At 33.7% G+C, this 16,539-nt stretch overlaps 1 protein-coding gene across 4 annotated transcripts in view; it reads left to right on the forward strand.

Annotated features, from left to right (window-relative positions):
* Nucleotides 1-16,539, forward strand: part of LOC142339440 (uncharacterized) — a 157,527-nt gene that overhangs the window by 130,398 nt on the left and 10,590 nt on the right. For 3 of the 4 annotated variants that reach the window (XM_075389475.1, XM_075389473.1, XM_075389474.1), the window contains exons 5-7: nucleotides 461-676; nucleotides 6,174-6,296; nucleotides 15,157-15,547. In XM_075389475.1, the coding sequence (XP_075245590.1) occupies nucleotides 461-676; nucleotides 6,174-6,296; nucleotides 15,157-15,547 (730 nt within the window). The remainder of the gene's footprint in view (nucleotides 1-460; nucleotides 677-6,173; nucleotides 6,297-15,156; nucleotides 15,548-16,539) is intronic. The other variant, XM_075389476.1, reaches the window with a different exon arrangement.

Consider the following 16,539-nt stretch of genomic DNA (forward strand, 5'->3'; position numbering starts at 1 on the left):
TTTAGGCAAGAATCATATATGGAGTTTAGAAAAAATGCATGATTATTACTAAGAGTATTCATCCCGGTTACATGGAATCTTGAGACGAGACCGGATGATTATCTTGCAAGACGCTGAAAAATTTATGAATAAAATCTTGAAGTGTATGCATCGTTTGACAACATTCAAATTCGACTAAGGTGGCTCTGAAAACTAGAGAAGCTGTCAAACTTTCGAATATGAACCGAAAAACACTACGAGCTTCCAGCTACTACAGTTTGTGTACTCGTTATTAAATTTTCACCGTTATTGCTTGATTTTTCACAGAATTAAAAATAATCCACTTTTGAAATCTTTGCTGTTTCAAAATTGTCCTTCAGAACTTCTTTCTCAGAACGGGTAATTTTCTTAGGAACAAATAGATACTTGCCAATTGGGTGCAACCCTGAAGTTTCCATTCACAGTCCCTCCCCTATTATAGGTATGCTTGTTGGTATGTTGTGTGCTCTGGCGGGTGTGCTGACCACTTCCCTACCAATTCCGGTTATTGTGAGCAACTTCACCATCTTCTACCAGCACATGGAGGCCAGGAAAAAGTTGCCCAAAAATATAAAGCGCAAAATAGCCCCAGCCACTATGCCTCTCAAGGGAAAGACTCACGAGAAGCTTGAACAGGTCAAACAGCGCGGTCGTCGACGTAAGTTAACGGCAAATAATTAAAAGATATTCATTTTTTCACATAATAGTTAGTATTCATTATAATTATAATTGTGGTTACAGTTGTTCATATTTTGATGTTAAACGTTCTCTTGCACGATCCGTGCAAGACTTTAAATTGAGTTAAATAGGATCTATTCTGCGCACAACAAGTACCTGTCTTCGTTTCATGAGAAGTTATTATTGTTATGCAAGAAGTTGGCAAGAGTTTGAATTATCTCATCGCGCTGATCACTTTTTGCCCCACTAGATTTCTAAACGTCAATATACGACGTAAATTCAAAATCTGCAGCAATAAGAATTTTGCCAACAAACAAAAGGATTTCCAAAATATTAGTTTTTGCTTATTGTACAATCCATAATGCACAGTATAACATTTTGAAACTTCACATTAATTTCCTCTAGCACGATATAGTTTCACCCCAGGAATATTATAATTTTTATCGTGTGAGATCTTTCATTGTTCTTATCAAACTGGAATTTCATCAGATTTTACACGGCACAAAATACATTAGAGGACCAACCAAAACTCTGCCCTACCAAATATTTTGCCGTGCAAGATTTGATTGAAAACTTATAAGAACTTGTTGACAGATCTAATTTTTTATCAGACCAGAGGGTTCGAATTAGGTAAACAAGGAGGCTCCGTAATGTGCGTACGCACATAAAGTTCCGATCCCATTCATCCACAATTTTGGCAAAATTGTCTACCAAAAGATGAATTGATAGAAAACCCCAAAAATTCAAGTATTTTTCAAAAAAAAAAAAATTGGCGTATGAACGAAAAGATAGCCTCCAAAGCAAATACCTCAGTGGAGTAAAAAAGATGCATTAGATTGATGAGATATGCCAATATTAAGAAAGCGTCAAGACAAACAGCAAAATCAAACAACAACAACAACAAACATTAATTACACCAAAAAATTATGTCCGTTTTAAAAAACAAAACTTAATAACAAAGGCAAAATAGCGTCAGATAAAACTGAAAATAAACAAAAGAACTTGTAATTCACCAGAAATGATATAAGACCAGTACATAATAAGGCTTGGTAACAATTAGACAATAGAGAACAAAACCAGTAAATTTGAAAAGTTCGCTTTTTTTAAACAATTAATTTCAAAGTAATGAAAACCATTAGAAATCAACTAAAACATCACATAGGTTTACAATTACCAGTGTTTTACAAGAGATGGGAAAAAAGAACTTTTGGTTTTCAATTTTTATGCGGTTACAAAAAGAACAACAAATAGACAACAAACAAAAAGTCAACTAAAACTTGCCAGAAAACGCATTCGAAGCCGTAAAACCAAACTTTGGCCCTCAAAATATGTTCGAACACCATCTTCGAACACCGATAATGTTTTGTGTGACCTCTCATTTTCGTCTTCCAAAGGAAACCTGTGAGACCTGCAATTATCCGGAATATATCTTACGTCTACAAAAAGAACGTAACAAATGACAAAATCAAATTAATTTAATTTTTTTGTGAAAAACCAATGTCGAAGCAAGTAAAGTAATAAAGAATTCTTTAAAATTATTAGATTTTGTGACACCAATCCCTTTGACACCTTCATTTGACAACAATATTGTCATCTTCGGCCTGTAATTAACGAGACTAAGTAACAAACAGACAATGTAAGGAACAAAATTGCGAAGTTAAATTTTTTTACATTTTGGAAAACATTTTTTTCAAAGTCATGAAAGCCATCAACTGTCTTATAATATCAGAATATCGACCGATCTATTCTTCCTTTAAAAACCAATGAAATCTGGTCATTGTACAGGAAATTTCATACGACTGAAAAGACAAAGTAAAAACGGCAGTTAAAAACAAAATTAAAAAATTCAATTGGGCTCTTCGCGAAAACTTTGTCAAAGCCGTTAAAACCAGATTAAATATTCTTTAGGATTTTAATATTATCAATTTTGCTTTTTTTGAACGCCAAAAATGTGATATATGAACTGTCAATAACGTAATAATTTGACAAAACTAGAAAACTAAAAATAACTAAAATGTAAATTCTAGTAGAACCAAAGCCAGAAAGCCAGAAATAATTTAGGTGTAATACATTAATAAAGAATTGAAATTGAATTCGTCAGACAGAAGAAGCGTTCTTTCTTTGCTGACACTAAGCTACAAGTTGACCAAATTAAGGGAAAAATGTACGCAAATTTCAATAAGCCTTTATTTATTCAAAAATCAAATATCTTTAAAAGTAAAAACGACCATAAGCTTTTAGGTAAAAAACTAGATACAATAATTTGGAGCTAATTAGGAAGCGAATTGGGCCTATCACTAGTGAGCTTTGAATTGAAATGCTCTATTACTTAATTAACATATAAAAAAGATCGAGTTTTTTTTTATAAAAAATACCAACTGATTACAACCCGAATTATCTTTGGATTGTAAAAGTCCAGGATTTGCCCAAAACAAGTTCTGCTGATGCTGTTTGTCCAATAAGAACACTTAATTTGTTTAATGTTATAGATATAGATATTTTGTTAGTTAAAAATAAAAAAGCTGCGTTTTTGATAATCAACGAGTAAAGTTACCAAAAAACGACAAAATTTTAATTACGGAGCACTCGCAACGAAAGTTGACATGGAAATAGCCCCCTTTTGAGTGTAAAAAGATTGTTTTAGTGGTGTTTGGGTGTATACTTCCTGCAAATTCAACCAAAGTGAACTAAAGAATCTTATTTCGTGCTGTTTCTGATGAAAAAGTCTGAATTTTGAAATATATAGCCGGCATTTTTGACAAAAAAATATTAACAAAAACAGCCGACAAAGTCTTGAAAAACAAAATCAACAATACTTTCAAAAAAATTTCAAAAACTTTAGCAAAATTAGCGAAATTTTAGTCAAAAATTCCGGAAAATGTGAATAACTTCAACAGAATTCACTCTATTTTCTCAAAAGTTTAAACCTCGATAACTCCCTGTAAAAAATGAAAATAAAACAAAAGAATCTTTTTAATTCCATTTTTTTTCGCTGGACAAGCTTTCTAATGATACCAGTCTCAACTCTCTACGATGAATATATCGATCGGCCAAAATTGTCCGAACAAAAAAACCCATTCGAGTGTATATAGTCCCCCTTCAAGAGGGGTCGGAACAACAAGTGAGGAGAGAAACAACTGTTTAAGACAAAGGTTTTTCAAACATCAGCAATCACAATAGAGTTGTAGCAGCAGCATAAACAAGTTATTACCTGCGGAACCAAATTCAAAAAAGGAAACAGAGTTTTTGTCAATCTGCAATATCTACAAAAGTTAGTTGTTGCGTCAAGCTGATGGATAAACAAGTTATTACTTGCAGCGTTTCACGGTTCTTTCGATGCCAACGGTAAAATGTCATAAACGCAAAGTAATCGTCAGGTTTATCTGATTGAATCTTGCAGCAAATATTTGACGTTAGTTTATGATCTTACAGAAAAGATCTTCAAGACCATTTTGTAATTATCTGAGTTTTTACTGCAGTTAGCTCTGCGGAGTAACTAATGCGAACCACCAATGTTTTAGCACAAAACAATAAAATCGTCAAAATTTTCGTGGCATCAGTTGATCGCAAGTTTATTTGTTTTTTTTTTTCAAAAAAAACCCTAACATGATCATTTTAAATCAATTTAAGTTACTAAGATTTTTAAACTGGCTCATCAAAAGAAAGTAAAGTCCTTTGAGCATGAAACAGCCATCCGTTAATAACTTTTCGTATAATATATTTGAACAATATATAAGATATTACTTCTTATAAGTTTTCCTCAAAAATTAGTATAACAAACAAAATAAACATACAAAGTACTCTTGATAGCTTGATTATTGACAAAATCGAGTTGACTATCTGCGCCTCGTAGTTAAGAAAAATAACATGAAATGATCTTGAGCAACGATTTTCACAAATAATGATGTTTACTCGATATAATAAGATCTCTGTAATCTCTGTAAATCTCTGCAAGGGCAATCTATTCACTAGTCTAAACCTGGAAACACTAAAAAACCATCTTCAACCGATATAAAACATGACAAAAACTGTCTTGGATGAATTTTTGGTATCAAACAAATTTGTCTAGATTTTGCGTGATGTTCTCGACTTTGATTGTAACTAAAACAACCGTCCTAAAATTTGGCTAATTTGGCTAGACAATAAAACGTGTCCTGGAATTTGACTGGACAAAGGAACGTGTCCTGGAATTTGGCAATAATTTGGCAACAATTAGACAATAAAAAATTCTTCGAATTGTGCTTGCAACATTAGCAATAATAATAATAACAATAATAATAATAATAATAATAATAATAATAATAATAATAATAATAATAATAATAATAATAATAATAATAATAATAATAATCATACTAATAATAATAATAGTATTAATAAAAATAATAATAATAATAATAATAATAATAATAATAATAATAATAATAATAATAATAATAATAATAATAAAAATAATAATAATAATAATAATAATAATAATAATAATAATAATATTGAATTCAACCAAACATGGTTACAACCAGTTTGGTAGTCCCCAGATTAGGGGAGAAATCAAGTTTCAAAAATTAAAATTTCTCGAAATTTTATTTCCTTAAAAATTAATTTTTCATTAATTTTTCTTAAAAAATTAAGGACATGTAGCAAAATTGGTCAACTATTATGTAAAGTTGGAGAAGGTCACGAGATCGAATCCAGATCTTGGCGGAAATTTTGTTTTGACTGAAATTCGCCAAGGAAAAGAATTCGACTGGAATTATGAAAAGAATTAGCCTCAACTTCAACGAGGGTCCTTGACTGTAATTTAATTCAATATTTACCCCCCCCCCCCCCACCCACCCACTCAACTGGAGTTATAAGGTCTTTTCATAAATTCCAGGTCTAGACTAGGAATATATGATATAAAATGGTACCAGTTCATACGACTGAAAATTGCTTTGTTCTTGTTGTTCTTGATGTGTTAGTTTTTTTTTGAAATTTTGTGAATTTAATCTGTCTATAAATTGAACTAATTTTTCGTATCTTAAACTGAAAATTTTTTCTTTGTAAATTGTCTTGTGTTGAAACAATTTCTATGTATAAAGTCCATAACTCGTACCGCTTCTTCGGAATTGTTGCGCTACGACGTCCCAAATCTTGTTCACGAAAATCAAGTCAGAAGTCTGTATATAGCTGATAAATTTATTAAACACAATCAGATCTCACACGATAAAAGTTTTGCGAACCAATGGGGAAGGCTAGTTTCCGTATGCTATTGCTACTCATCTATTTATGTTGCACAGTAGATATAACTCCTTCGGGGTTGATTGGACAATAGTAACTCCTACATTTTATCAGAACCGTTTTTGTTAGTCTTAGCTCAGCTTTGTGTTATTGGAATTTAGTTCATAGTATTGGCTCTCACGTGTTTTGTTGCACCGATTTGAACTAATTTCTCTCTTGAATATGAGCATGTTTTGTTATGTTTGTTCCTTTGACAGCGGCCACTTTCCAGCTTAACCGGATGCACACAATCACGCGACAGTTCGCGGTCGATTCCTCAACCTTTTCCCGGAAGGTGCCCAACCTAAGAAACCTGAAAACAAAGGGACAGTCCAAATCAAGTAACCCCCCTTGCATTTTATTCGTATTCCGAGAAGAGTTAACCCCATTCCCCGGATGAACCTTTTTAGATACCATATCAAAGACCACATCCATTTCTTAGCAAAATTTTTTGTATGATCTTGCTACGGTTTCTTGGAATGCATATATTATATTTTATGTGATTTCCAGGATGGTATAATGAAATGGTAATTTCAGCAGAGTACCGTTTTTTGTGATTTTCCTGGCTGTTGAGAATTGTGGTCTTGGATATGGAACCTAAGAAATCAGTATGATCGTGGATATTCGTTATTTTAACCGATGTTTTGCTCAAACCCAGTCCATCGCCCCCTAAGTTTTCAGTGTTCAAAAATAGTTCGGTCATTTTCTTTTGTCGAGCTAAGATCTATGGAGGTGTTACAAGACTCTTACATGACATCTACAATGAATAGTTCATCGAGAATCTAATATTTTCTTGTATCAGCTGCTGCAAGGCATTTAATGTTTAGACTCAAATCTTCACATTATTCAATGATAAAAGTTGATGTATGTTTGTTGCATAGTTTTCAATCCTTTCGCACGAGTCTATAATTGTCAGTAGTTGACAAAAATTTTCAATTTTTTAGAAAAAAAATTGACCAATTTGTGCAAAAATTGATCGGCTAATTTTTGTGCTTCTGTTTATGGAAATAAACTTCTGCAAAGAAGAGCATTTTACAGCTAAATATAAAAATATACAAACTAAATTGAGCTTTCCGAAAAGCCCGTTTTGCTCTCTTTTTGTTCAGGAAAACATATACCAGTTTTCAATTTTTCTTAATCACTCTTCCTAAATCAATACCAATCAGATATACCTCTTCAATTGAACACTGGCCTTAGCTTCGATCGTCATCTTTTTCTGATCCTTTTATTTTTTCGTTTGCTTTTCTGTTGTTTCGTAAGCGTTCACTCTGGCAGGCGTTGATTTTGCTGTTTGAGTGAGATACTTAAAACTATTGATGTAGCTTTGCGATGTCTGCACCGAACACCAATCAGAAAAAAGAAAAAGCCGGCTCATCAATTAAGTGACCCTACTGTGAACACCCCACTGAAAGCTTAGCACGGCTAATACGCGGTCCCTGAGAGTAAATAAATGAATTAGCTTTTATTGGACGATTTATTGCTGCAAAACATTAAATCATTTAGAATAAAAAGTTGAACTCTGCATCAGAACTTGAATCCCCGAGACAGATATTCTATGCCTCTTTGAAATATGGTTATCAGACGAGTACAACAACTTGCTCTTCTAATTTGATGATTACATTGATCACTTCACGTGAAATGGCCCACAAAATTATAGTGGCAAGAATAACACGGAAAGTATATAAAACAGAGTTAGTCCAGAAAAATGTTTTAACTGCTAAAAATGCTTTGATTGCGTCTTTATTTGTTACCATTTTTTAAAACAAACTTGATATCTTGTATGAATTACAAAATTTCATCAAATACAAAATTTTTCCATTTTTTGTTATATGTGCTGAATTTAATATTGACCATTTAAAGGAAACAGACAAAAATAGGAATTTTTAATTCCTTGGGCTTTTACAGTTTAGTTTCTAACAAGCCAGCAGAGCACAATACAATTAAAGACAACCTCTAAGTTAAAAAATACTAAACTGCGTTAGAAAGTTCTGTAATGAGTTAAGAAAGTTCTATTGATCAATTAATTTTAGAAGATTACCTTATTTGCAGGAAAGTATGCATCTGATTTCTGTGAATTTTATCTTGGCCATTTGATTCTGGTATGCTGGACACAATTCTGAGTGTATTTTGAACAGTTGAAACGAGGTCCCGATTTTTCTTCTGAAACGTCTGAGAAACATTTTAGTTTCCTGTTGAAGATAGGCATCAACGGTATGCATTCCTGGTGAACTCAAAGATATGACTTTTTTAATTAACGATATTGGTTATTACATAGTTGTTTTTATAATTGACACGCCAATTGATTCAGTTTTACCGTCCGATTTCTTCTGACTTTCATTGTTCTCATTTTAATTTCTGTAAATTGATGATAAAGCTGAAATCAATACCACCGTTAGTTATGTAGATATGTAATTGTAAGTTTTTCTATTTAGGCTACCAAAAAAACTATGATTAGCCTCCTGTTCTCCTTTCTAGTGTGATATTAAGGGCAATGGGGTAAGTTCTTGATTGCTTTAGATGAAAAAATTTATTACGGTAACCAAACCAAAAATTTTGGCAGCTGTGCTAATTCTTCTGCTCCTGTTAGAGAATTTCTAGTTTTTAAAGGCTGTGTTTTTCTATTGGTTTCAATGGAAAAGTGTCGTAATTGCATTATCTCTTTATAAGAAGGCAGTAGTTCTGCTGAATTTATGACATTCCGTTTGACCTGGGTATGGCTTTTGTATTAAATATTAAAAGTCAATTGATAGCGGCGGTGCTAGGGGAAAAAGCAGACGTACCAATATATAAAATCTTTATTGCTGATTAATCAAAATTGAGAAATTATTAATACTGTTTTCTGATTGGGTGATTGCACAACTGATGTTCCATTTAAAATAGTATATAAGTGTTAACTTAAGTTTGCTCAGACGTCGCGTTAAGTGGAAAAAGAAAACAGGTGTATTTTTTTGGGGAAAAACTGATCACACGTTGCGTTGTTATAGATTCATATCAACTCCCACGGTCCGTGGAAGCATGGCCATCGCCCGTGAGGCACGGCTACAGATGGTAAAATATATTACCTAGATTTAGGCTTTGTCCTTAACCAATCACGTTCGTTGAAAATTCAGTAAAATGGTACGTCGACTTGTTCAACCGTAGCCATTGATAGCGATTAGTCTTCCTGCGATCTTAAAATAATTAATTAAATTTTTACTTTCCGCTAGAGATTATTGTTATTGTCTCTAATACCTGTTTTTTTTTACTATTAACAGCTGTGTGTCTTGAAATTAAAGCATCTCATAAAACGAACAAAAACCCGAGTTCGGACAAGAGTGACAAAAAGATGTGCTTGTTTCCCTATTGTTTGGTCTTTGCGATTTCCATATAGGATCCAACTGCTTTCAATCTTAACTGTGCGTTTTTTTCTTAATGGATCTTGAATGATAACTATGCGTCTATTAAAAATCGTGAAAACCAACTGTTCGTCTTACAAATATCTAAACCACGTCGACATGATTAGGGAGTATGACCCATATCTGATCAGATTGGTATTTTCATAAAGGATCCAACTGCTTTCAATCTTAACTGTGCGTTTTTTTCTTAATTGATCTTGAATTGATAACTATGCGTCTATTTAAAAATCTTGAAAACCAACTGTTCGTCTTACAAATATCCAAACCACGGCAACATGATTAGGGAGCATGACCCGTATCTGATCAGATTGGTATTTTTATAATAAGATTTTCGTTTTTAATGCCACAAGTGGGTAAAATTTTATTTTCTGTGCAAAGTGAAAAAATAAAGTGATGAATACAAAAGAGAGGACTAATAAAAGAGAGGGTTAATAAACTATCTAACTATTTGAAGTTTGTGAGCAGTTCTCAGTTAACCAGTAGCGGTTAATTTAATGCAGACTGAGTTGATAATGTTTTTCCAATAAATTCAGATGATTAATGTATTCTAGTTTCACTGTAACACTGGCAACTAAATATCGGAAAATTTCTGCGCAAAATATGATGCCTCAATATAAGCCAACAAGGCGGCTCAGCAATGTGCGATGGCAAATAAAGTTCCGACCCCGCCCATCCACAATTTTGAAATATTTGTCTACCAAATGAGGAACAGATAGAAAACCCAAAAATTATTTTTTGGGAATTCCAAAAAACCCAAAAAAGCCCAATTATTTTTCAAAAAAGTTCTGTATGAACGATAAGATTAAAAAAAGCAAAAAAAATGGAGTAAAAATTTAAGCATTAATTTGCTGTGATATGCCAATATTAAGAAAGCGAGTCAAGACGAACAGCAAAATCAAACAACAACAACAAAAAACATTAATTACATCAAAAACTTTTTGTCCGTTTTAAAACACAAAATTTAATAACAAAGTCAACATACCGTCAGATGAACCTAAAACTAAACAAAATAACTTATAAATCACCAGACAATATATGGATCAGTCCATAAAAAGGTTTGGTAATAATTAGACAAAAAAGAACCAGAACAGTAAAGTTAAAAAATTCGCTTATTTTTTTTTAAAACAATTAACTTCAAAGTAATTAAAACCATTCGAAATCAAGTAAAATATCGCAAAGGTTTACGATTACCAATGCTTTTATAGAGGTGCCTTAGGACCTGTCCTTATTCATTTCTTTAAGCGGCTAAAAAAGAACAACAAAAAAACAACAAACAAAAACTCAATTGAAACTTGCCAGAAAACGCTGTCAAAACCGTAAAGCCATATTTCGGCCCTCAAAAAATATTCGTTTGCGCCATCTTCAAACACCGATTATGCAGTGTTTTGCCATTTATTAGTGAGACTAGGTAACAAGTAGACAAAAAAGAGAAAAGGGCAAAATTATGTATTAATTTTGATTTTTTTCGAAACAAAATTATATCCGAAGTCATGAAAAACATTAATTACAAAATGAAATAATTAAATAGGGTCGTTTATTCATCCAAGGGAATTCTTTGAGACCTGCAATTATCCAGAATTTTTCTAGAGTCTACAAAAAAACGTCAAACACGACAAAAATCAAACTAATTTACTTTTTTTTGTGAAAAACCGGTGTCGAAGTCAATAAGGTCATAACGCATTCTTTAAAAAAAAGAGATTTTGGGACATCAATCCTTTTTGACACTTTCCCCTGACAACCATAATGTCATAATTGACTTGTAATTAACGAGATTAGGTACCAAAAAGAAAAATAAAAAGAACAACCTTGCGAAGTTAAAAAGTTTAATTTATTTGGTTTTGGAAAACGATTGTTTTCAAAACCATGAGAGCCATCAACTATTTACTAATATCAGAATATCGGCTCGTCTATTCTTCCAAAAAAAACCAGTGAAACCTATCACTAGACAGGAAATTTCATACAACTGTAAAAATATATAAATATAAATCACAAAGTAAAAATGACAGTTAACGACAAAATTAAAAAATTCAATTTATTTCTTCAAGAGGCCGTTAAAACGATAATCTATATCTTCAAGGATTTTAATATGCTCGATTGTGTTTCATTTTGAACGCTAATAATGTGATATGTGAACTGTCAGGATTGTGATAATGTGGCGAGAAAACGTGAAAAACTGGCGAATTTCTAAAAACAAAAAAATCTGAAATCTAGTACTATCAAAGCCAGAAAACAATAAGTTCAGGCAAAAAACCGCAATCGAGACTAAATTTCAAATCAGTAGGTTGAAGCATTAGAATGTAGTATTCTTTCTTTGGTGACACTCAGCTGCAAGTTGACCAAATTAAGAAAAAAAATGGAGGAAAAGTTCATTAGGCCATTTTTTATTTAAAAATCAATTATCTTTTAAAGTAGAAACGATCAAAAATTTTCGAGTAAGAAACCAAGTGCATTAGCTTGAAGCAGCTTAGGAAGCCAATTGGACCTATTACTCCTGAGCTTTCATTTGATATGTTCTGTTCTTTATTATTAAAAAAAAGGCTTTTTTTCAAAAAAAAAAGACAGACTGATAGCAATCCGAATCATTTTTGGGTTGTAACAGTCCATTTTTGGCCCAAAACTAGCCCTGCTAATGCCTATTGTCGGTTAGGAACTATTGATTTTTCGAATATTGTAGATATAGATAATTTGTTAGTTAAAAACTCAAAACAAAATTCTGCATTTTTGATAAAAAACGAGTAAAGCTAGCAAAAAACGGCAAAGCTTTAATTACAGAGTACTCTCAGCGGAAGTTGAAGTATGAACAGCCCCCTTCTGAGTCTAAAAAGATTTTATTAGTGTTGCTTGGGGGTTTAGTGCCGGTAAGTTTATCAAAGTGGACTAAAGTAGCTTTTTTCGTGCTGTTTTTGATGAAAAAGGCTGAATTTTGAAATATTTATCCAGAGTTTTTGACCAAAAAAATTAAATCAGAACAATTAACAAGGCATGTTTTTCCTTAAAAATAATATCAAAAACACTATTCTGAAAAATTTCAACAAATTTTAGCAACATTGACGAAAAATTAGGCAAAAATTTCTGAAAATGTGAATAAAACAACGTGAATTTTTTCAGAAGTTTAAACATCGATAACTCCTTGTAGAAAACGAAAATTAAAAAAATCTTTTTATTTCCATATTCTACGCTGGACGAGCTTTCTAATGATACCAGTCTCAACTCTCTACGATGAATATATCGATCGGCGAAAATTGACTCAACAAAAAAAACCCATTGATTATATAGTTCCTCCCCCTCAAGAGGGGTCGGAACAATGAGTGCATAGACCTCGATGGAACTTCAAAAAAACTATTCATCCTGCAAGATTTTTATCCTCAATTTTTGTCACAATATATAAAGATATGGTTATAAAATATGACAAAAATGTGGCTAAAATATAACTATTTGGCCTCGCCTGAAGACACCATTTCGAGAGCACGCGCGGAAAGTTTAATCCTCCTTCTTGGGACGTCATTTTGTTCTGTGACCTTAACCTGAGAAGTCTTCTGGTCTGGGAATGGTTGAGGTCAACTGGTTGTGAATGTTTATGAAATTTGTGTCCCGATTTCAGGTTAAATATTGTCTTTGATTTTATAGTATAATTATGCCAGTTTTCCGCTCTCAAACTCACTTTAATCGTGAATCTATCCCTGCTATCCATCATGTCGCATGTGTTCTCGTAAAGCAATTTTACAACAACGAGGCTATAAACACTATATTCACACAAAAATGAGAAAAAGTAACCCAATAATGCCCCTCAGCTTACAGCAGAAAAATTGACCGCAAGCTCTAGGATTTTGACCGTACCAATTTCATCCAATTAATTTCCATCTAATATGTGATACGGCACAAGTGCAAAATCGCTTATTTTGGTAATATTTCCCAATTAGCGTCATTGGTAGGTTTAGACTTGGTATTGCGTCAGCCAAAATGCAATAAATTTAAATTAGTTTGCTGATTAGCTTAAGTAATTCCCTTCAGGTTCAATAGAGCGCTTTAGCGACTAGATTAGGGGCCAAATTTGTGTGTTGATTTAATCTATAACAGCATCATCAGCAAGCCGCTTTCTAGCGACACGGCCGCTAGTTTGGCATAAGAGGGAACTTGAAGTGATGGAATATTATCTTGATTAGTTTTGCCTTTTAACTCAAAATAAAAGTGAATAGGTACTAATTATGGCCTCCTTCTCCTATCAAGTAAGCAAGGTGTGCGTTATTGGTTCTCGCAGCAAGGTAGCCGTTGAGTGAGAGAGCGAGACAGCCTTTGAATCAATTTCTCATGCTGTGTCTGATTTGTGCTCGCTCTGTCTTCAAAAATGTCCCTAGGAGCAAAATCGACTGGTGGGGGAATCGGGAGAAATCATTGAAAACAATAATTACACTTGATAACCAAACAACCCCCGGCTAAATGATGGTAAATTGAAAAGGGCGGGATTTGCTTTAATAACGCCAAATTTTCACAAAAGACCAAATAGATACAAACCATTATAACATGCATTACAAGTCAATTGTTTGCCTTTTCCACAAACTAACACCGCAACTCAACCTCATTTCGAACGGAAATTAAAGCGTATAATCAACACTTGCTAAACAATTTAACAGAGAAATAACATCAAAAGGTTCCTAAGTTGAGAGTGGAAAAAAGCAATAAAGCAATAAATATCTACCTTTTCCACCTATCCATATAAAGGGGGTCACCTAGAGAGAGGAGTGACGTCACAAGAAAGAGGTTAAATGCGCAGTTTGTTCACGCAGCTCAGTGTGAAAAGGAGAGGGAAAAGTGGGCTAAATTCCGGAAATAGTCTCCCTGACTCACAGGGTGCACATCCGTAATGATTGGGGTGCAAAGGTTCAACAATGTTCTTCACTCTATAAGATGAGATATATCAATATGCAAATTTATAGCATAAAATATATTCAAATGCAGACTAAAAAGATTCAAAAAGACGCAGTTAAATGCGGTTTCAGCTATTCAGCTAGTAATAACCAGGGGCGAGACGGGATGCTTACGTTGTACCCTCTCACAATATATAAGATCTTACAAGATAACCATCCCAATCTCGTACCTTAATGCCCAATCAAAGATCTTGCAAATTCGCATACATCCTGTTTTTTTACCATGAGCTATGGTAAGATCTTGGCAACTTTTGCCACTTTTAGTTTGTTTCTCATCAAAATGTTTCGGTTCACTGATGGTGGCCATCTTGTATAATTCTTGTAAGATGAATGCTATCTTGTAAGCTTCCGTATAAAAATTTAGTAAGATCTCACAAGATCTTAACTATTCGGAGTTGCCCAGGGAGTGGTTTAACTTCATTTACCACAAAACTGCAAAAATGCATACAAAATCCTAGAACGTTTCACTGTAGTTTCAAACAATGCTGCCCAATTTTTGTCAAAAAGTCCCAGAAGGAGGGTAGCCGTGAAACTCTTCAATTAAAGAAGCTCGATCGTTTGCATCCTCGTGTACAAAAATTTAGGCTAAAATGCGCTGAAAGCGTTAGATCTTTTTATTGCATATACAAATTACTGCCAATAAAGCTTGAATTCAATAAATGGCACCAAACCGGCGCGAAATTACTGCATTCAGCGCATTTTTTAAAATAAATTTGTGCGCAATCTTTTCCGCAGCCTTGATCAAGGCCTCTCTCTCCAAGTATGTATCATTTGTACGCAAAAAACATCCAACGTTGCTGTTCTGCAATACCCCTTTTATGATATTCGTGATTACAAATAACCGAATTAATTAACTCAGTTTCGTTTTTGTCCCTTTACAGGTGCTATTCTGCCAAACGACTACTCAGCACTCAGTAAACCAACATTTCAATCAATGGTAGTGTCGGGTCCCGCGGACGAGGAAGCTCCCCCGACACCAACTACATCTGCCGACCCCCTCCAAGACAGCATCAAGGCATTTCTCAAACAGATGGAGGCTGGCAAAAAGGCTTCGGGCAACAACTCCGAAGACGAAGACGAAATTGATCGGCAGTTATCGGAAGAGAGTGACTCCCTTCTTCGCCGCTCAACTGTCGTGAATGTTGCGGGTCAAACTCATCTATACGCCGGAAGTCCGAAAAAGAGGAAACGAATGAGTGTGTCCGAACTGCTCCCCAAGTTCCACAAAAGGGAAGAAAAACCCAAAATTAACAACACAAATCCTTTGTTCAAGTGAGTTTTGTCATCCAAAAACACTCGATCGAGCTTTGAGAGCTAATAAACGTTTGGTCAATTGCGACCAAATCTTCTCCGGTCTCGGTAGCATAAAATTGTTGCCAGTAAATAAAATAGTTTTGATCTATGTCTCGCTGTCAAAGTCCCAGACACAATTGACTTCTTCTCAGACCTACTTCAGACACGATATAAGCTGTAATTTTTTGAGCCTGACAAGGCTAGCAACAGAAATTATCTTCTGTCACAAAACGGTAGACCGGTTTTGTCTGCTTTTCAGATGATACCGTCTAAAGACGTGCGCATACTTTCAGGTTTATTTTTTCACAGATCTCATTGACGTCATCTAGCTAAGCTGAACAATTTAACAAACTAGTAAAATGCTAGGTGTTTTTCAAAATGATTAGTGTTGCATGCGAAAAAATCCATTTCTGTCTCGACGAAACAATGTTTAATTGCTCTCGAACGAAATTTGAAGCAATTATTGTAAACGTGTTGGTCTTTTTTTCGACAAAATTTTTGCTTGACCGATTTGACTTTTCGAGTGACTTTTGCGTCCTCAACTTTTTCATTTCGCGTGATTTAAAATACTCTCTCATTCACAATTTTAAGCAGCTGAACTCCAGTGGCAGCAGTTCACTGCTAAAAGTCAAATGAAAAGTGAGCCAAAATTGGTGTAATTTTATCCATTCTAAAATTTATTAGTGACTATAGCGGTAAATAATAACCTCTAATGACGTAACTTGAAGCCCCCTAGTGATTTTAGTAACCCCTGTTTACTACTTATTCACAAAAGATTTCCAGATTACAATGAATTGCTAGGTTGCACACGTGGGTAAAATATAAAACCCGCAAATTTTACAAATCAAAACACATCAGAAGTCATCAATCAATCAAAACAAAATTAAGGAAATCAAGATTGTGCTTGAACACTCCGGGCCGCGTGCATGAGGGTAAAACTGAATACTCTTGTTGTATTTTACAATTTAAGA

This window comes from Convolutriloba macropyga, chromosome 5 (assembly GCF_964194025.1).
Source record: "Convolutriloba macropyga chromosome 5, txConMacr16.3, whole genome shotgun sequence".
NCBI classification, from domain to species: Eukaryota; Metazoa; Xenacoelomorpha; order Acoela; family Convolutidae; genus Convolutriloba; species Convolutriloba macropyga.